General features: G+C 43.4%; 3 protein-coding genes across 3 annotated transcripts; 2 read left to right on the top strand and 1 right to left on the bottom strand.

Moving 5' to 3' along the window:
- Nucleotides 1-303: 303 nt before the first annotated feature.
- On the bottom strand, nt 304-2,593 carry LOC104448482 (putative pentatricopeptide repeat-containing protein At3g15200). Its single transcript, XM_010062317.3, has one exon. The coding sequence runs from the start codon at nt 2,088-2,090 to the stop codon at nt 426-428; it is 1,665 nt and encodes a 554-aa protein (XP_010060619.2). The 5' UTR covers nt 2,091-2,593; the 3' UTR covers nt 304-425.
- Nucleotides 2,594-6,618: 4,025 nt separating this feature from the next.
- Nucleotides 6,619-7,820, top strand: LOC104448481 (ethylene-responsive transcription factor 4). Its single transcript, XM_010062316.3, has one exon. It carries the CDS (start codon nt 6,779-6,781, stop codon nt 7,472-7,474), a length of 696 nt encoding a protein of 231 aa, XP_010060618.1. The 5' UTR covers nt 6,619-6,778; the 3' UTR covers nt 7,475-7,820.
- A 9,622-nt stretch (nt 7,821-17,442) lies between these two features.
- On the top strand, nt 17,443-20,317 carry LOC104448479 (protein yippee-like At5g53940). The gene is made up of 5 exons (XM_010062315.3): nt 17,443-17,746; nt 18,081-18,124; nt 19,179-19,287; nt 19,811-19,866; nt 19,981-20,317. The coding sequence occupies exons 1-5, from the start codon at nt 17,651-17,653 to the stop codon at nt 20,069-20,071; spliced, it is 396 nt and encodes a 131-aa protein (XP_010060617.1). The 5' UTR covers nt 17,443-17,650; the 3' UTR covers nt 20,072-20,317.
- The last annotated feature ends 470 nt before the right edge of the window (nt 20,318-20,787 follow it).

The following is a 20,787-nucleotide window of genomic DNA, read 5'->3' as shown; positions in this document are numbered from 1 at the left end:
AGGAGTGTTCAATCCAAAGACAAATTGAAGTGTCGGAAATACGACCCTGTCCTGCGTCAACATGTTCTATTTCAAGAATAGAAGAAGGAACCATCCCGACTCAAAGAAGTTTTGATCTATATCTAAACCTTTTGCTGGAGCATAGTGCATGCTTTGGTCGGAGAATCTGGTGTCCTGGTGACTGGAAAAGGTATGCTTCCTTGGTAGGAAGCAGTGATGTATAGAAAGACCATATGACCTTTTGAGATGCCTATCTATGTAGTATGCACATGCTTGTTTTCGGAGATGAAGGTTTGACAAGTGTAAGGAAAGCAACTTCTATGAAAGCAAATATTGAGGTATGACTGAATGATACAAGAACATCAAGCTATTTGCCAATTAGAGAGTTGGATGCGAATATTTTTCTTGCTTTCAGCAATGACAGTTCATCCAAGTACATGTATTCTGACATGGTCGTCAATCATGATATTTACGTGCGACAAAGATGCACCTATGACAGACTTTGTCTTCAAGGCACTCCTTGAGTAACCCTTTCCTTTCCTCCTTCGTGGATGCTGCGCTGATTCATCGCCGTTGAGGGTTCTCTGTCTCCTGTGATCACCTTCTTCTTCCATAACATTAGAGTTCATGTCATTGACCAGTATTTCAGTCCTTGGTTCAGGCCTCATTCCCTTGGAAACCATCTCCTCGAAATAATGCAGTGCTTCCTTCAATCTACCTCGCTCATGAAGTGTGTGAATCATTATGGTGTATGATCGTTGGTCAGGTCCTAATCCACTTATCTCCATATCATTCCATGTATTTCCTACTCTTTCCTGACAATCCCAGCCCAAATACAGCCTCAAAACCAAATTGTACAAGTCGCTAGTCATCTTGCACCCATTTTTCTCCATCTGCTCTAATAGCTTAGGGACTTCTTCTGGTTTCTTTAGGCTCTTGAGCAAGTAACTGAAAGTGATGGCATTTGGCAAACAATCTCCCCCAATCGATTCCATCTCGCTCACGAGCTCCTTGACCTTCTCCATCCTCCCAATCTTGCACATGTGCTTGATGAGCGAGTTGTACGTCGCGGCATTAGGCAGACACCCTCGATCCTTCATTTCATGAAAAACTTCCAGCGCTTCAGGAATCCTCTTCTTGAAACAAAGTGCATCGATGACACAGTTGCAGATCACCACATCAGGACCCAATCCCTTTTGCCACATTCCTCGAAACAATCTCATGGCCGAACCCAACTTTCCCTTCTTGGTCAGCGCCTTGATGAATATTCCATAAGTGAACCTGTCCGGGGTGCATTTAGATGCAATTATGTCCTTCCAAAACCTCTTGGCCTCACGAACATCTCCTAAAACGCACCATCCATTGAGGATGATGTTCATCGTCCTTATATCAGTGCCAAACTCATTTTTCACTGAGTAGAACAGAGTTTCTGCTGACTCTACATGCTTATAACGGCATAACCACAACAAAAGAGCCTGAAACGCCACCAAGTCGGTCTCAAGTCCGAAATCTCTCCTGCCATGGAAGATGTCGATTGCTTCATCAACCTTATGTGCAGCTGCATATCTATTCAGTAAGACCCCATATGTCCTCTCATCAAAGAGACCCTTTCTTTTCGACATTTCCTCGAGCACCTGCGTTACTTCTCCAAATCGATTCATCTTGCCCAAAACATCAAGAATCTCGTTATAAACAGCAGATCCAGGTAAATAGCCATTCTTTCTAGAGACCCAGTTGAAGAATACGTAAGCAGGTCTCCAATCCGAAACGTGCCGGCTTATTACATCCGTGACTAAATCATCATTCAAAGTGAAACCGCATTGATCGAGCGCTTTCTCGGTCTCTTCGCTTGAGCTGCCCCTCAGATTTCTTAGCATATTCTGGATAAACGTAGCCGAACGTTCACCTGGGTATCCCTTAAATCCCTCACAATCATGAGCTTCCGTGACGGCATGAGCCCAACGGACGGCATATCTACACTCGCCTCGAGTAGCACCCAAAAACAGAACCCTAGATAGATTAGCATTTGCAGCGCACTTCGACGAGGAGACGAATGATAAAAGACGAGACAAAAAAGGAGGCGAAGCCATCGTCTATGATTCCGTCCTCACGAGCAGACAGCTTCTCACCGGCATATGGTCGAGCACTTGGTGTGCGCTCGACCCATCGACCTGGAGAATCCGCAATCTGACCACGGGCTACCCATTTACCTTCATCGTGGGTCGGCCCCCATCACAGCCATCATCAAGATCGCAAGTTTCAACTGTTCAAATCCAAACAAAAGCCAAGCCCATGGTCAAGACACCCGTTTTGGGTCTTCCCCTGTTGAAAAAACAAGTGCTCCCCCTTAATTCACGCCGTACCAAAAGTTTCGCGTAATCGGTTTATCATCGAAACAGTTAACGGCAGAAATGCGCAAAACCCAAAGTAAGTCGGAACGCCAGACGTGGTTTCTAGACAATCGATTTAGGGTTCATCGTCGTACGACAACGAGAGAAACGATGCTTCAATGTCACCTCTGCCGAGGTGGTCCCGTTGCGGTCGGCATCGGAGACGATGCCGTGTTCCCTCCTCCCCCAGTCATTGTCGAATGGGCGCGGTCGGTGGTCGGTCCAGTTTTCACGTGGGCTCATCAAACGACCGCCGCTATTTATACATCTCCATCTCGCATTTCATACCATAAGCTTAGAAAAAATGGTCAATCAATCAGCATCAGCCATAAAGATTCCGCAACGGCACCGAGTAGTTTCCATCTTTTAGGAGAAAATCACCTACAAATTAAAATGGCGCGTCGTGAATGCCTGGCCACAAAGAACCCTGCTTAGATTTGTAATGACCCGATCCGATCCATGCGGACTAAGGCATTGAATTCTAGTTCGGTGTTGCTCAACCTTGTCCCCAATTATGCACTCATCAAAAGTGTACTACTCTGATATTATGTCTCGAAAAAAAAAAAAAAAAAAAGTACTCACATGACGATCATCTCAGGTGGGTCTTTGCACTTGAATTTTCCATCCAATGAATTTCGTACCAAATCACAATCCAATGCACTTCCGCCTTATTTTACGAGAACACGGTATAATCCTAGCCGTTCCGATTAAAATGATTCTTGAAGCACTTCGATATGGACCTTCGTTAAGTCCATTCAGTTTTCATCGGGTTCACACCTACTTAGTGCGCGCGAGCGCTCGACGCACATAAACACGTCCCCACATCAATATACAAGGTTGGTGTTTCGATTGGATTGAAGACCGAAATGAAGTGGGGCGTCCATTATGAAGTTTCCCAATTCTCGAGCCGATTATGAACATCGCCATCGAATTGCATCGCGGCACTAAGGTCCTCCGGGACATATGGCATTCGAACACGTACCCCTCCGTTACGCACGCACGCACGTCCGAATGGAGATGGGCTGATAAAATAACGTTGTCATCTCGACATGTCCCGCGACGCATGATTGCGAAAATTCAAAATCATTTTTTTCCGGGCCGAGTGGAATCATTCCTGCCGGTCGATCGCCAGCACTGCTAGATTCTGCTTGTTTGCCGACAAAACCTGGAATGGACACGGAGAGAACATTTTCGTGATAATTAATGTGGATCCTGTTTAATCGAACGGTCACGATGAAATCTGATTCATCAGAGATCTCTTTTTTTCTTTTTCTTTTTTTTTGGTCGAACGTCAGAGATCAGATCCGGGTGACTTTTTGGAGATCGGATGTTCTCCGGGTTTTCTCTTTCTTTTCTTAAATGCGCCGTTCGTTTTTTTTTAAATGGTTTTTTAAATTTATTGCTAGTTATACTAGTCGGAGCTTCTGGTTGACTCCGTGGTTAGGGCAGACCGATGGCTACGGTACGCGGTACTAGGAGTGCCGACGGTCCTCATTATTGTCCCCATTGGCAGCCCGACTACGACCTAAACCTTCCGCGGTCTCCCTCCTGTTTCTTTCCACGGCGCGTCTTCGATCTCAACGCGTGTGCCGTACGCCGTGATGGGGTGCTTTATCCAGCAAAGCGAGCCGTCTAACCCACTCTGACCGATTCAAATGGCGTCTCTAACAGCTCGGTTCGATGAGGACGGAGAGTGGTTACCGAGGCCAAAGGCTCAAATAAGAGCGGCTCTTGCTCCGAGTGATTCGAAAGGCATCTTGTGACGACCCAATCCGAAGAGTGCGGGGAATGGTTGTTGCGGCCGGAGGTTTTGAATAAGAAATGGCTTCTAATAGACTTACGAGATGGCAAAGGGGCAAGAACAAATTGAATTGCATGCTGAACAGGGAGAAAGCATGCCTATATATGTGAAAACTATAAATTAATTCATGTGAAAAATACGAGATGGCAAAAGGATATGCTTTGCTTTAAAAAATTTAAATTAAGCATGCTCAAACTAGAGTACTACCAAAATGATCAACTTCTTGGGGAAGTGTTTATTTGTATGCTAAAAACAAAATCATGAAGCTAAGTAGGGAATGGACCTAAACAAATAATATATTGTGTAAGTTAATTTGAAGATATGACAAGCCTACTTATTTTATGTTAAAGGATGGCTTGGCCGCTCTACATCATATAAGCTTGGCCGCTCTAAATCGTATAAGCATTGCATGCTCGATTCGTTGTACATAGCGAGAAGGTAGGGATAGTGCCTAGAAATGTTTAATGTTTGGAATCGACACGATGCATTCCTAAAATCTCCCCCCAAAAAAAAACTAATCAAAAATCCTTTGCAAATAATAAAGAAGATTTAGTTTAGTTGAGTGGTCAAACGCTTGATTTCGAGTCCGAAGCAATTAATATTGTGGTCAAAACCTAACATCTCAACTTTAAATAAGGTTTGGGGGGGGCCATGCTCGTGCGATTAAAAAGGCACAGCCGTTTCACGACCACAATAATTGGCGCGGGTCTATCTAAGGATTAATCGAATTAATCGTTTCCAATCAACACCCACGAAATCAATCCGCGCCGCATGACACGTGTAACCGAATAAAATAAAAATAAAATAAGGGGAATGGAAAAGTGACTTTCGAAAAGTGGGGAGGGCCGATAAACCAACCAAACCAAAAAAAAAAAAAACTGCCGTCAGGAGGGGGGACGGTGGCGGTACGCCGTTTACGGGAATCGTGAGGACAGCACGCCGATGCCGAAACGCGGGGCCCCCCGCGCCCCGCAGAAACCGCCGTTAAAGACGCCGCCTCCACCGTGTGGCGTGGGGTGGGTGGGGGGGGTCTGGTGTTTCTGCCGCGTGCCACGTGGGTGGGCCGGGGTGCGTTACGTAGAGCGGGGTTGGCCTTTTGCGGTTTCCTTTCTTTTCCTTTCCTCCCTTTCCGCCCTCTGAAAAGAAAAGGCTTTTTTTCTCTCCGTCCAAACGAATTAAATTTTCAATTTTAATAAAAGAGGAAAGAGTTAAAGCAGGGGCGGCGAGGTGTAGAGAGAGAGAATCGCGGTCAATGTCCTCGTTGACTGGGCCGATGTAGGGGGCGGAGGCGCGCCCCCACAGCACGTGAAGCGCGTGATGATTGGGCCTCCCGCGCCTCCTATGTCCGCCACACGTGGTGTGGCGTTGGTTTTGAGATACGTAGATGTCGGATTTTCCCCTTTCCTCCTTTCCTCCTTTTTCTTTAAGAATGTAATTTATCGGACAATAGTCTGTTTTTTTTTTTAAATTTTTTTTCGGCTCTTGAAAATATCATTCGAAGTAAAAAGGGTTGATGGAATTTAGGTATATGAATTTACGTGTCGAGGATCGCGGGAGGTAAAAGAAAAATCAAAAGATGCGGACTGCATACTTTAAATCAAATGAAAAAGTGGAAAAGGTATGTAATTTGGTCAAGCAGTTCCAATTTTTATGCTTTGAGAATAAGATACTCCATCCCACATTCACTAGGGGAAAACACGAGAGCGCTACAGCTGCACATGTGCATCATTATCCAAAATAAAGATTAGAAGCTTCGTTCGAGAAGTTTCGAGCATGATGGGCAATGAGAATCGGTCGAGCTTAAAACAAAACCCGATCCCAAATATGATTAAAAAGAAATTACTCGTGATAAGGCCTTGAAGTTAGAGTTTGATGTCGAGCATGATCTGATCTTTAATGGTTCAAATACTAGGTATTACAATGTTAGAATAACTCGTGTCATACTCTTATAAAAAAGTTCGAACGACCTCTACAAAAAATTGCATCAGCACTCGAAATCGACGCGGGTAGAGAGGCAAATAATACCGAAGAGCGTGAGACTGACCCAACCATTTAGCAGAGAGGGTCATGGTTGTGTGATCGTTAGCTCGAAAAATGGTAGCTCCAATAAAAAGAACGCCGCGCAGGGGGTTCTTTCGGTAATTTCGCTCATCAAACACTCGATGACCCGAGACGTCATGACTTGAGGCCCAATCCATATTTGTCTCGTTTCCCCTTTACTCCCTATTTTCATCTCTCTAGAGAAATTCACGTCATATAATAAATCGAGAATACGAAAAAGGACAAAAAAGAAAAAGGGGAGGGGGAGGGGAAAGTGGGGTTCTTGCCCGAGAAGCGAACAACCTGCTTGGTCTGTACACAACAAGCGCCCCAAAAGGAGCGTATCTTTTACACACCCCCACGATTTTCTCTCTCTCTCTCCCCCGCCTCCTCCGCCCACGCCTCTATTTAAGCCAAGCCTAGCCCTCTTCCTCCCCCAAGCCATCGCGCTTCTCTCTCTCTCTCTCTTCGTTTCTCCGTTTCTCTCTCTCTACCTCTCGCCAAGAAACCGCCAGGAAAGGAAGGAAGGTAAAAAGAAAAAGAAGCCATGGCTCCGAGAGAAAAGCCCAGCGTCGCCGCCATCCCAAACCCTAACGGCGCCAAGGAAATCCGTTTCCGGGGCGTCCGGAAGAGGCCCTGGGGCCGCTACGCCGCCGAGATCCGGGACCCCGGCAAGAAGACCCGGGTGTGGCTCGGCACCTTCGACACCGCCGAGGAGGCCGCCCGCGCCTACGACACCGCCGCCCGCGAGTTCCGCGGCGCCAAGGCCAAGACCAACTTCCCCACCTCCGCCGAGCTGATCTCCTCCTCCCGCAGCCCCAGCCAGAGCAGCTCCCTCGACGAGCCCTCCCCCCCGCCGCCGGCCGGGGCCGTCCAGGCCGCCGCCCTCGGCCCGCCCCTCGACCTCAGCCTCGGCCGCCACCCCGTCGCCGTCGCCGCCGCCGCCGGGCCCGGGCCTTACTTCCCCGGCGCGGCCGCAATGTGCTTCCCGGTGATGCCCCCGCCGCCGCGGCCGGTGTTCTTCTTCGACGCCTTCGGCCGCATGGAGCATAAGAAGGCGGGCGGCGCTTTCCTGGAGGCGTGCAGGTTCGACCGCCCCATGCTGGCGGACTTTCGCCCGGTGATCGGAGCCGGGGTCAAGAGCGAGCCCGTCTCCTCGGCGTCAGCGGCGGCGGAGTACGACAGGCCGGCGCGCGGCAAATCGCTCCTCGACCTCAACCTCCCCCCACCGGAGGTGGCCTGAAATTTTTCCCCGCGTAGATCGGCGGATCGGGACGATGGAATTTTTGGATCCTTTTGTTTTTTGGTTGTTGGTTTCATCGGTTTGTTAAGGACGTGCTCTCAGCCTGATGCAAGATCCATGCTCTGCTGCTGACGACAACGACGGACGACGACGACGCCGACGGACGACGATAGAATCATGTACATAGAAAAGACGATGACGATGACGATGACGATGATGATTAACCTCCTACTTGTTGCCTCTTTTTTGCAACTGAGAAAAGCGAAAAGACTAGGGTTTTCTCGATGTTGTTTTTGGGTTCTTTGCTTCCACCATAAATGAAATCGGCGATGTCATTTCACAGTTCCATCGGTTACAGAAAGTTCTCGAAATCGTTCCTCGTCTCCGATCTTCTCCTCCTGCTGGTTCGGATCTTCCTTCCGATTCGAGATCGAGCGCAAAAATTTAAAAAAGAACAAAGAAAAGATCATTATCAAAGCGATGGATCATCGACCCATTTTGACGTGTGCCTCAAATCTCTCCCACGAAATCGTTATCAGATCAATTATGAGAAGAAAAATAAAAAGGGATTGTTTGGAATATATTATACCGGGGTTAGCCGCACAAGGACATGTCGCCGGCAGGGCAGCTACTTTGACAAGCCCTGTCGTGGGAGGTTGGGGAAGCGCTAAGATGCGCCGGGGAGGGGCGTGGGGGAAGGAGGGGCGCGTGGTAGAGAGGGAAAGGGATCGCGAGTCGCGCGACACGTGTCGGGCCCATACTCGTACGGAGACCGCACTAAGCTCGCCCGAGTAAAAAAAGTATGGCTCGCGTTTGGTTCGTTGCTTTGCCGCTTAAAAGCAGAGAGCCAAGGGGAGGGAGCCGATGAGAGCGGCTTCATGATGAGAGACATGGGGGTGTGCGCTTTTTGTCTTTGACTGTAATGATGAAAACAGTAAAAAATAAAAAAAAAAATTTGCAATTTATCTCGTTTATGTATTGTATTTCTGATGAAAGACTTTTGTAAAATTCACTTTTCTAAATTTATATCACAGGAAAGAAAGAAAGGGGTACAAATTTTTTTTCTTTTTTTTTTTCAACCGAGAGGGAGCAAAGTAGATGAGGAAATATTATGTACAGATCGCTTTTAGTTACGAAAATGCTCTTGGTGACATTATTAAATCGCGCAAGCAATTTATTATGCTTCTCTCATTTTTCCTCTTTGAATTGTAACCAAATGTCTGTGGAGAGCAAAATGTCCTTCTAATTTATTATTAGCTTATGATAATACTGTACAGGGGAAAAAAACAGCCCATGTGTGTGCACGGAACTTATTACTAATTCAATGGAATTCATTCGATTGATACTGCGTTTTTCAATGGACAATAGCTGACAAATCTTCTTATCACTTACTGATCAATTGAATAAATCGAAATAAACGTGATAAATATTGACAAGGCATTTGATAACTAGATCCACTTTTTCATTGAGTTGCATGACAAACATGATTGATGTGATATGATCAATTGGACACATTTTAATATCATTGTATCACCATAAATCTAGAAATTTGAATGACTTGTTTCTATCACGTGTCATTGCTAAATATCCTAGTGTCTATTAATTCACGTTTAAAAGTAAATTAAAAGTGTCTTTTTTACCATCCCTGTTGAAAATATTATTCAGATTCTAAAGAATCATGAAAATATTTTCAGATTTTAAAGGATCATGAAAAATTATACGTGAGTTTAATTCTCGAGCGTTGTAAAAGGATTCGTAATAAGTCGGCGAGCTGTGAGAATTAAATCTAAGTAAAAATAAAATAAATAGAGAAATATGAGAGGGAAAGGGGGGGGGGGAGGTGAGAACGAAATACTTCGAGATGGCCTCGTGATACGCGTTGGGGTTTTTTTGTTCCTTCTGGCAGCGGGAATCTTTCCGTCCGCATCGTGCTTTTCCCTCTCCCAGATCCGACGGTGGATACGGGCACGATGGGGCTGGGGGGATAAGGCCTGCAGCGTGGGGACGCCCGCATCGGGAAAAATTTAATCCCCCCGAGCGGGTATTAATTTTTTTTTCGGGGGATATTATTCCCCCTTTTTTCTAGCAGGAGGCGGCACCGACGGCGAGACCCGGAACATCGGTTTTAGAGAGAGAGAGAGAGAGGGAGAAGACCGAATCAGGCGGAGGCGCGTATAAACAGGCGGCCGCGGAGTGGGGTGCGTGGGGCCCGCGGAGGGGAGGCGAATTCCGTGTTGACGACTTCCGTGTCGGGTTTCGGGTTGTCGTCACGCGGCTCCCCGCCCCTCTCTACTTCCGTCCTCCATCCTTCTCTCTCTCTCTCTCTCTCTCTCTCTCTCCTTTTTTATTTTTTTAATTGTGAAATTTAAAATACGACCCTCTATCTTTTTCGGTTTTCCTATGTTTCACGACAACTTAGGTTCTGGATAAAATCTATGGTATTTTTTTTTTAATAAATTTTGGAAGGGAAGAAAAGGGCCTTTATTTTCGGGGCCCCTTTTCTTTTCTTTTTTTAACCGTATACGATGTTTTGGGTTTCCAACTCTTTGGTTACCCGTCGAGAAGAGGGAGAAAGATGGCCATTTAACAAATTTACAAAATACGAGGGAAAAAAAAAGTTATTCTATAGGATGAATACGGATCTCCATACCCATAGAGTATCTCCATCCTGAGGTCGGACCCGAGCCCCTGTAGCTCAAATCAGGTGTCTCGATGCCATGACCTATGACACTGATGACATCGACGACACCCACATCTAAGTCTCCGATACACCCATACGCCTGACTTCGTAGTCGAATCATTTTCTCAAAATTTTCTTGACGAGCACCATACTATTCTTTGATCTCGACTGCTACAATTATCTCAATAGGAGAAAATTGAACTTATTCACGAGATTGCCCTTTCAAGTAAAAATTATTGCCCACTATATTTGTGTCCAACAAAAGTCACGGTGGCACGTTTTAATTGGTCCCTTTCATCTACTAGTCGTTTAGGTTGCGCACGAATTTTTAACGTGTTGATTTTTTCCTATTATTTTAATCAGTATCTTTCAAAACGACAAAAGAAAATATACGTATAACGAAAACCTCCGGCATTATGTCGGGCGGGCACATGTCTACGTAAAGTCAGCGGTTTGGTCGCCCACGAGGGGGGTTCAATTCGTAGACCCTTCGACCTACGAACGAAGAAATTCGCGAACTTCAATTCGCGATGATTACGAAGAAGTGGATTCGCCTTTTCTCCCGACTGGAATTTGTCGCCGAGTACCGCTGCGGTTTACTAAATAGAATCTTCATTAGTTTTGCTAACCTTGGGAATTAATTAATTAATAAAAAAACAAGAGCATCGAGAAATTCTCACGTCAAAATTGTTAATTTTGAATTCTTGAATGGAGGAGGACTTTTCAGAAGGCGTGTAGAGAGTCGGGTTTGGATTTTCACTTTTAACCCGTGCTCAACACGTTAGTTTTTTTTTTATCAGATTTCAACCATATGGACCGAGGAAAAATGAAATCAATCCTGCCATATATGCCGAGGCTGAAGTCAAATTTAGAAACGCCCCCGTAAATAATGGAGGTTCTAACGAAAAATGCATGTCCGAGACTGACGGCACGGTGCAAAAATTAATTTATCAAGTGACGTCCCGAGCATTCCTTTGATATTGAAGAATATGGCTCACCAAGCCTGTTCAAATGATCAACTAACATTGAATCATCGTCCAAAGTTTTAAATTGATCTTGTAAATCAATCGTAGTTTAGGTACTGGAACACACTTGTTATGACTTATTAAAACCTTTACGTATTTAGGAATACGTTTTCAAACAACGATTGGCATTATTAAGTCGCAACTCGTGCTATTAATTTGGTGTCGATTCATATGGTCATGAAAACATCGCATCGAATTACCTTACACGCTGAAGTTGGATTTCGAGATTTTGTATTGCTTTATGTTGTTGGACCCAGCAATTGGCATCGATTTGACCTTGAAATTATCATCAAAATGTGGAAGGAAAATGCAAAAAATGGAGAGGAAGCCTTAAAAAGGACGAGAATGAAGAAGAAGAAAAAAAGGGAAAGAAAGTTGAATTGGTGTGAACACATAGCTTCTCATTAATTTCGCTAGACGGATGGAATTGGAAATATGATATATACAAGGGCTCTATTTGTAAAAGGAGAACTTTTCGTTATAAGGATCTGCCTATTAAAATGGTCGATTGACACTAAATCATAGTACAAGTTTTTCAATTGATCTTGTAAACCAATTGTAGCCTCGATATTGGAACACGCTTGTTATGACTTATTGCAACCTTTATGTATTCAGGAATATGTTTGTCGACAACGATTGGCATTATTAAGTCACAACTCGTACTATTAATTTCATATTGATTCATGTGATCATGAAAATATCACATTGGATTACCTTACACACTGAAGTTGGATTTTGAGATTTTGTATTTGCTTATGTCGTTGGACCCAGCAATTGGCACCGATTTGACCTTGAAAGTATCACGAAAAAATGTGGAAGGAAAACACCAAAAAAGAGAAGAAGCATTGAAAAGGACGAAAATGAAGAAGAAAAAAAGAAGGGACAGAAAGTTGAATTGGTGCGAACGCCTGGCTCCATCATTAATTTACTGGACGGACGGAATTGTAAATATGATACATACAAGGGCCCTACCTGTGAAAGGAAAACTTTTCCATTGCAAATTCAATGCGACCCTCGTCTCTGTCTGCCCTTTCTAGGCCGAAATTTATGATCCAAAGGAAAAAGTGCCTTTCAACTAAAGTAGATCACTCTTTCGACCAAAAAAAAACTAAAGTAGATCAAAATTAACGAAAAAAAATCCAACTTTTGGTTCATTTTACTCTTTCCTTGTCCTGCATTCTTAATTTCAGGATCGAAATTTGCATGTCATGTTGAAAACAATAACCTTGTGGCGTGATGATAAATCTCGTCTTTTTTTTTTTTTTTGCCTAATTTATTGATGGATCAGTTGCAATCGGGTTCACATTATTAATGTGATTTAGTTTTCGTCACTCGTGGATTATTTAAGTGGCTTGTTGGCTCGTTAGTCTATTGGGATTATATTAGGGAGGTTTAATCTTCAAGCTGTTCTCGATATTTATATGTATATGTGTGTATATGTGTATTTGGTGCATCGGATGGAAATATGCTGCGTTTTAGCATTAAATGGTTTTAACTTCGAGAAAGTTCGGTTTCATAGGTAGCTGCAAATGTATTTGATACCCCATTTAAGATGTCCTTTTTGAACTTTTTGCCCATACCCTTAATGAAGCTAGTCCGGCTGTCTCAAAATGACGTGAATTTTGGTAACGAGTACTCCGGAGTCCTTGTCGGGTGATTGGTTTAGCAAACATTCCCTGCAATTTAGGCGACATCAGTGCTTTGTCTATTGAATCATTTTAAATTAGATATGCATAACCCATTGAATCGAAACAACATCACTTTTCTTTTCTTTTCTTTTTTTGTTAAAAAAATAACACGACTCTAAGTGGTGGATTTAGGCGTCCTTTTTATCTCCGTCAAGCTCGAGCTAGCGCCATTGCCATGCCAAATCTAGCATCAGCAGCCATGGCCGCTCAAGCTCTCTCTCTGGCACGCCATATTTGAGGTCACGAGAACGGCCCAAATATGACGTCTCGAGAGCGAGGGGAGAGATTGACGCCGACGGATGAGAGGGGAGTTGATTGCAGCGAAGGCCATGGTGGGGTGGGAAGTAGACGGGCGCATCGGGCAATGGTGCGTGGCGATGGGAGATGGGGTCCATTAGTGATGGGGGCTGGGGTTTGCTAGAGAGTTTAAGTGATTAGCTTTAAAGGGCAATTCCGTCCTTTAAAAAAAAAAAAAACCTCCTCCAAGAGGCACCAAGCACACGTTTTAACAATCAACGGCCACATCTGGAGATAAAGTGATATATGTTTTTGGTATTTTTCCTATCAATTCTAATACGAAAAAGGGTGAGTGGGAAATGGTCAGACCCAATAATTTGCGTATTGGACTTGGGTATGGGATCAAACGTAAAAAGAGAAGAAGTAGTACGATAAAAGTTGAGAATATTATACAGACTGATTAAGAGAAACCGGGGCAGAAATCCAAGAGCTCATTTGTCTCCCCAAAAGTATTAACTTGAAAAGGTCAAAAAGGTAAAAGAAGAAGGGGGAGAGAGAGAGAGATGGGCAAAAGCGAGAAGCAAGTCACAAAAATTCCGGTTGCTGATGTCGAAAGGTCGCACACCAGCTTTCCCCCCTACCATGGAGGCGGTTCCTTTAATTTGACCACCCACCAATTCGTACTTACTCAACGTACCAACCTACCTACTGTAACCATTATAATACAACTACATATAACCTCAAAAAAAGGAAATGAATAATAAAAAATAGAGAAGTGGGGTTTGAATATTTTTACAAAATAAATATAAAATGATACAAGAGGGGAAAAGCTTTAACTTATGAAGATTATTTTTGATTATTCTATATTCCTTCCCGTTCCAGAGAATTCCTTCTTTTTTTCCTTTTCTTTCGAGAATCTTATCGGGCAATGGGACGAGTGGGTCCACGTGTGAACAAAATGGCATTGTTAGCGGCGGCCGCTTTTGAGGTGCGGGGGCCCACCGCCATCATTTCGCTTGGAATCCACCGCACAGATTTTCTTCTCTGAGGGCGAGGGGGGTGGAGGTGAGGTCACGCTATGCTGCACGCACCTGTACCCGGCGAAAGCGAGGGCCGGCCAGCCGCGGCGCGCCACGCAAGGGGGGGCGCCCCCACGTGAGCCCCGTACGGACCCTTCTTTTGGCGCGTAGCGGCGGGTGGTGGTGGTGGTGGTGGTGGTGGTGGGGCCGTGGGTGTGGTGTGAAGGGGACGGGGCGGATTTTAAAAAGCCGGCGCGTCGGCGGTTTTGGAGCGTGGGCCCCGCCGCGGGGAGGGGGGAGGGGGACGGGGGGCAGTTGGGGGATGCGACGACACGTGTCGGGGATGCGGTGGGGGCGACTGGGATGAGACGAAACGCAAAGTCGGGAAGGAAAAAGTCGCTGCTTTTTTTTTTTCTTTTTTCTTTTTGGGTTGCGTGGCGTACGTGGCTCGGTGCTTGGGGGGCGGCGGCGGCGGCTTGGCTGCGTAACGGCTTGTCGGGCTGTCAGGTGTCTCTGGACCCGGTCGAATCGGTTCTTCTTCTGGACCTCTTTTTTTCTTTTTTTTTTGGGTTGGTCCGGTTTTGACTGGAGGGTAGGAAGACCGGGACCCGCTTTTGTTCTGCTTCACTTTTCCCTCGGTGCGGTTAAAACTTAACGATATTAAAATCACATCCCTGAAAGTTTATTCCGCAAAAAATAATATTTTACAGATTACTTTTTCGAAACGTCCGCTGTATCACTTAAAATAATTATTTGATGCAAATAATGAAAATATTTCATTCTTGTTCAAAGTGATATGAATAATCATTTTTAGAAGTATATTTTTTTAATTATTTAATTTTTACTAAACAAATAAAGTTTTAATACACTTACCTTTTTGTTCTTTTTTAATAGTTCTAAAACTAAATGGAGGAGAGTCTTTGGAAACTGGAAAAATAATGTTTTCTTTTTTATTTTAAGAATCTAAATTGCGCAGTTTTCCATTTAAATGCTTTCATTCTTTTTCTTTTTTTTCCCAAGCAGTCCGGTTTTGACTGGAGCGTATAAAGACAAGGACCTGCTTTTGTTTGCTTTACTTTCCATTGGTGCGGTTAAAACTAAACAATATTAAGATCACATCCCTAAAAGTTGCCTTTATTTTGCAAAAAAATAATATTTTAAAAATTACTTTTTCGAAAACGTCCGCTTATATCACTTAAAATAATTATTTGATGCAAACAGTGAAAATATTTCATTCATTCTTCTTCAAAGTGATACGAATAATCATTTCTATAAATATATTATTTAAATTATTTATTTTTACGAAACTAATAAAGTTTTAATACACTTGCCTTTTTGTTCTTTTTTAATAGTTCTAAAACTTAATGGAGGAGAGTCTCTAGAAACTGGAAAAATAATGTGTTCTATTTTAAGAATCTAAAGTGCGCAATTGTCTGATTTCCATTTAAATGCTTTCATGCTTCTTTTTTTTCTCGGGCAGTCCGGTTTTGACTAGAGCGTATAAAGACTGAGACCTGCTTTTCTTTGCTTTACTTTCCCTTGGTGCGATTAAAACTTAACAATATTAAAATCACATCCCTAAAAGTCCCTTTTTTCCACAAAAAATGAATAATTTAAAATTTATTTTCTTGAAAATGATCATTTAAAATAATTATTCAATGAAAAATATTTTGTGGACGATAGAACATTTTCATTTCATTCGTTTTTGTAGGCAATACAAATAATCATTTTTAGGATAATTATTTTAAATTATTTATTTTATGTGAAATAAATGGAATCTTAATACACCTACCTTTTTTGTTCTTCTTTAGTAGTTTTAAAAACAAATGGAGAAGGAGTGTCCACAGACTAACAAAATTTCAATTCTTTTTTATGTTAAGATTTAAAGTGTGTAGTTCTCTTATTTCCATTTATATACTCTCACGCTCTCTTTTTTTAAAGTCAAACCTGTATACTTAATTTGTCTAATTGAGTTACCCTACTTTCATTTTTCTAATGAAGAGCCTTCGACATCGAATTCGGCTAAATTCAACTGATGTAACTGTTGGATAATGTTTTAGTGAGTTGTAGATAAAATTTCATTGATTCGGACATATCTCTCCACCACACTCTGACATTATTTTATTTGGCTAGATTTTTCTGCACACATCCATGTGTGACATCCATATATTATACTTTGGGATCTTTCGACGACCATATCAACCGCACCCGGATGCACTTCGCATGAGGATTTATTAATAAAATTGTGAAAGTAGGACGTTTGATTAAATAAATTAAAAAAAAATCAGAGGAATTTGATTTGACAGAGTGCGACGTGGAATGACAACACAAAAAATATAAAGAATTCTCCTCTTTTTTAATCTCGGAAGTGTTGGTATAGCCTATAGGTGGTCATGCGACAGTGAAGTGGGAAGTGGAAAGTGTGACATCCTCAATTATTTGGTTCGAATTGTCCAATTTCATTTGAAAGTTAGTGTCCAGTTTCGCCGAATTTTTGATGCTTCTGTGCGATGACGGAAGCCAATGTTCCCTGGGTGCGTTGGATTTTTATCGTAAACACCAAACGTATTTGTTATTTTTCATTTTTTATTAGTGGTTGGGCAATGTCCAATCCAGGCGAAAAGCATGAAACCATTCTCAGTCCTACGATCTTTAACTCAGTTTGCATCCCTAGCGGGGCGGCGCAGGATTCGAATCCCTCTAAGACTCGGTATCAGTGTCCACGACAGTTTTCGATCGAGTAAAGCGTGATCAAATCATATGGGGGTTAGGTACATGCACGTCCCATGCTCATGACGTTATTCCCGGGTTTTTAAAACATCCGAAAGCGACCCATTACGTGAGTTTTGGGCGAGGCACAATTTAAAAAGGCCCTTCCGCATGCCCCCATTGTTGTCGCTGTCCCCATTGCGATTAAAGTAAAGCCGAGCTAATCCCTTTTTTTTTTTCGTCCCGATTTTGTCCGTGGAGACGAGTCACGACGGCGGATATAGACCTTTAGAACACTCGATCGCCGTTCGTAAAACCAAAGCCGGAACGACGATCTCGGTCCAGATTTCATGGCCCCGAAACCTACAATTTGGACGGTCGCTCGACGCAAATTGGGAATGAAATTAAAATTGGCCGGAAAAGAGAGTCTCAAGGGAGCGAAGCGTTCCGGCCTTCCGTCTGGGCTGGCGCGATTGGACCCAAACGAAAAGGAAGTTACGGCCCAAGCGGCCAGGCCCGGCCCGGCCCGAACCGGTCAGCCGAACGATTCCGTGCCGGCCTCGAAGACCCCGAACCGTCTCCTACGTTGTTGCTCACGCGCTCTTCTTACCAGCCGTGCGATGCGCGGTCGGGGGAATCGCTGTGTGCACCTCGTGTCGTTACTTTCCGAGCTTCGAGAGAACCCAGTTGCGAGGACGGCGGGTTTTGGGTTCCCCTCCTTCTTATCCAACGCCATCGTGCGGCACCTACGAAAAGTTTTTGTGGGTGGCGAGTGAACAGTGGAGTTGGAAGAAGAGGGAGGCGTGAAAGAAACCGCGATGGGGAGGATATTCGTGGTGGAGCTGGAAGGGCGATCTTACAGGTGCAGGTTCTGCAAGACCCACCTGGCCCTCGTCTCGGATGTCTTCTCTAAGGTACGCTACTGCTCTCTGTAATCGCTCGCCCAGGGGGGCAGATTCGTTTCTCGCGTCGTTTGATTGGGTAAAAGTCGGTCCTTTATTCGAGCCTCTGTTGGTGAATTGCGCTGGGGGGTATTTTATCTGATGTATATCGCTTTGTTTGGAGGAGACTACTTTCGGGTGTACTGCTTTCTTGCTGAATCGTGAGAAAAGCACAGAACTTTGTCACGTGCGGCAGTTGTTTGTGCAAGTATTGATTCGAGTAGAACAGCGCGTTATGTCGAGTTGTTATCTCAAGGATATGTTGAGCCCTGATATGATTTTTTTTTTCTTCTGTAATTTTGGTCAGGCGTTTCATAGTCGCCGAGGAAAAGCGTACCTCTTCAACAAGGCGTGAGTTCTGCATCAACAATTTAGTATTTTGCTTCCTTATAGTGGTGGGAATGTTTTTGGCTGTCGGAACTTAAATTCACGAGGCTTCAGGACCAAGATTGCATGCTGGCTTATAAACTTATGCCGACTGATTGCTGCCTCTATGATCTCGTTGTTCTGCTTTTCTGTTATGATACTAGAAAGAGGAACACTCTTCTTGCTGGTTTCTGCAAGTGTGACAGCAATATCATGTCCATTTGATAGCTTCACTAGTACTGACAAGATTGTTTCTTCCTATACACGAAATTTTCATTGTGTCGATAGCTCTAGATATCCTCACCAACTTTTCCAGGAGCTTTTGCGTTAGGATGTTTTCCTAGATCAGCTGAGAATCGAGATCTAGGCAGATGACAGTGCACATTATGCGCGCTTAGGTCTTTACACTATTTCACTTCTTTCCCTTTCTCTCCTCTTCCAAAGATAGTAGTGAGAGGGAGAGGAAGTGGAGAATGGTACAGGTTCAACTGATGCTTGTTGGAGCATTTTAGTAAGAGAATCAAGCTGTAGAAGTCATAGTTTATGGAGGATGAGAGGGATGAGATTACATTCTGGAGATTCTCACGGCATATTGCTTTGTATATCAGCACAGATTGCATTGCCTAATGACTTCGAAAACGACTTCTCTTAGCTCTCTTATGATTGCAAGTATGATAGGGTTTTTCATTTGAAGATGCAAAAGCTTTAAAAGAGTCTCATTTAACTTCTTGCTACCATTGTAAATAGGCCCTCATTTTTAGTTTACCTTATAAGGAATCTTCATTTTAGTATTTATTGGTTGTCAATGCAAGAGTACTGGGGTTCATTTGTCCAGAGAAAAGGAAGATCATTCTTTCTTTGCAAAAGCGAAATGCAGAAATAGAGGCCCTTATACTGAGTTTTTAGTGTTGTTATGTTTGTGTTTATTGACATTGTAAATTCAATTACTTTTGTTTTTTTGTTTTTTTTTTATCATCTGCATAATGCTTGAATAATGAGCCATGTATTTTTCATATTTGTCTGTCGATTTGTGCTTTAGGGTGAATGTCAATGTGGGAACTCTAGAAGAGAGGATGATGCTTTCAGGACTGCACACTGTGGGCGATTTATACTGTTGCTGTTGTGGCCAAATTGTTGGGTGGAAATATGTATAATCTCCCTCCCTCTCTCTCTCTCTCTGTATAAACACGCAAGCACGCAAGCACTGATTCTGAGGTGGCTCATGGGTTGGTCAGGAGTCGTGCAAAATATATCTATATGATGAACTTTCCTGATGAGAGATGAGGATAGGACCTATGGTGTATGTTAGATGTGAAGTTCCATGAAATTGCATTAAATTGATACTAGTTGGTTGCATATCGCCTGAAATCTGACATTGGTTCAAGCACGGACAAGCACAGACCAAAACTCCAAGATAGCTCTTAGTGCAATGATGTCCTCTTCTCCACCCACCTTCATTAGACACAATATCCATTGGTATAATTAAGCTTATCCCTTACTGCATTTCAGAGGCATAGATTCACACTTATGCGGATGAGCGCACCACACATGCTTTCAATGATGTCCATATGATGATAGTGATATTTATATAGGCATGGTGAACAGACATTTTTGGCAGAGTTAATTATTTATATGGCTGTCTGCTTTCCCGGACACTTCATTTCTCTGCAGGAGGTGGCACATGAAAAGAGCCAACAGTACAAAGAAGGAAAGTGTGTGCTTGAGAGGTACTGTCCCTTTGTTTGGCATCAAGTCTATGCTTCTTTAGATATTTTTTGCTCTTCATTCGAAAGTGCAAGACCTGTCTCTCTTAACATTTCTTGTTTTATCCACTTAAACAGGGTATGTATTGTTGATGAACCTGATTTCTGCTCCGAGTTCTACATCGACACATGCCCCACTGTCACTGTTAGTGACAGTGAAGATGCATAGACCGTTTTCCATCTCTACATTTAGTTGCATCGGGGTTGAGGTCCTAAAAAATAACGGATACTTCTTTGGTATATGCTCAGTATCATATAAGGGTACATGTATATATCCATGTGAAGTTTGTGCTTCTTATCATCACTAGAGCAATTATAAACTTCCTTTTTGTGTTCAGAAAGCTTTAATGTCATAACTTTACGAGGAAAGCCTGAATATCATGCGTTTGATGATGATTTCTTGTTAGTGCAGATTTATACATGCCTAACTTTTTGAAATAAGTGATAGGAAGATCCATTTTTCTCAATGTATCTTGCTGCGGCTTGGTAGGTAGCAGCAGATGGATGACATATTTCCGATGTCCCTCTTGGTTTTTTTCTTCTTGTCCTGGCAAGCATTTGTGTCTCATTCCCCAAACCCCTTATAGGCAAGAGTCGAATGCAGCCGGAAAGACCGTAATAACAATTACTAAGTTATCAGACCACATGGACTGATTGCATGAACATTGCTGTGGATTCTCCCTTTGAATCGGCACGCTTGCGTTTACACTAGAATGTGAATTAACTCATATGCATTACGAAGGGAAGCTTGTGTACAAGATTTTGAGTCAAGGTAAAGTAAAGGCAGAGGCAGAGCAAGATGGAAAGAGTGTTCAGTTACTTTCTCTCTTTGAATAAAGGAAAGCTCTGTAGAGCTGAGGTTCTTTTTTGGCCTGAAAAGGTAAT

Source organism: Eucalyptus grandis, chromosome 6 (assembly GCF_016545825.1).
Source record: "Eucalyptus grandis isolate ANBG69807.140 chromosome 6, ASM1654582v1, whole genome shotgun sequence".
Taxonomy (NCBI): Eukaryota; Viridiplantae; Streptophyta; class Magnoliopsida; order Myrtales; family Myrtaceae; genus Eucalyptus; species Eucalyptus grandis.
Note: the sequence above shows the minus strand (reverse complement) of the source record. Positions and strands in the feature narration are given on the sequence as shown.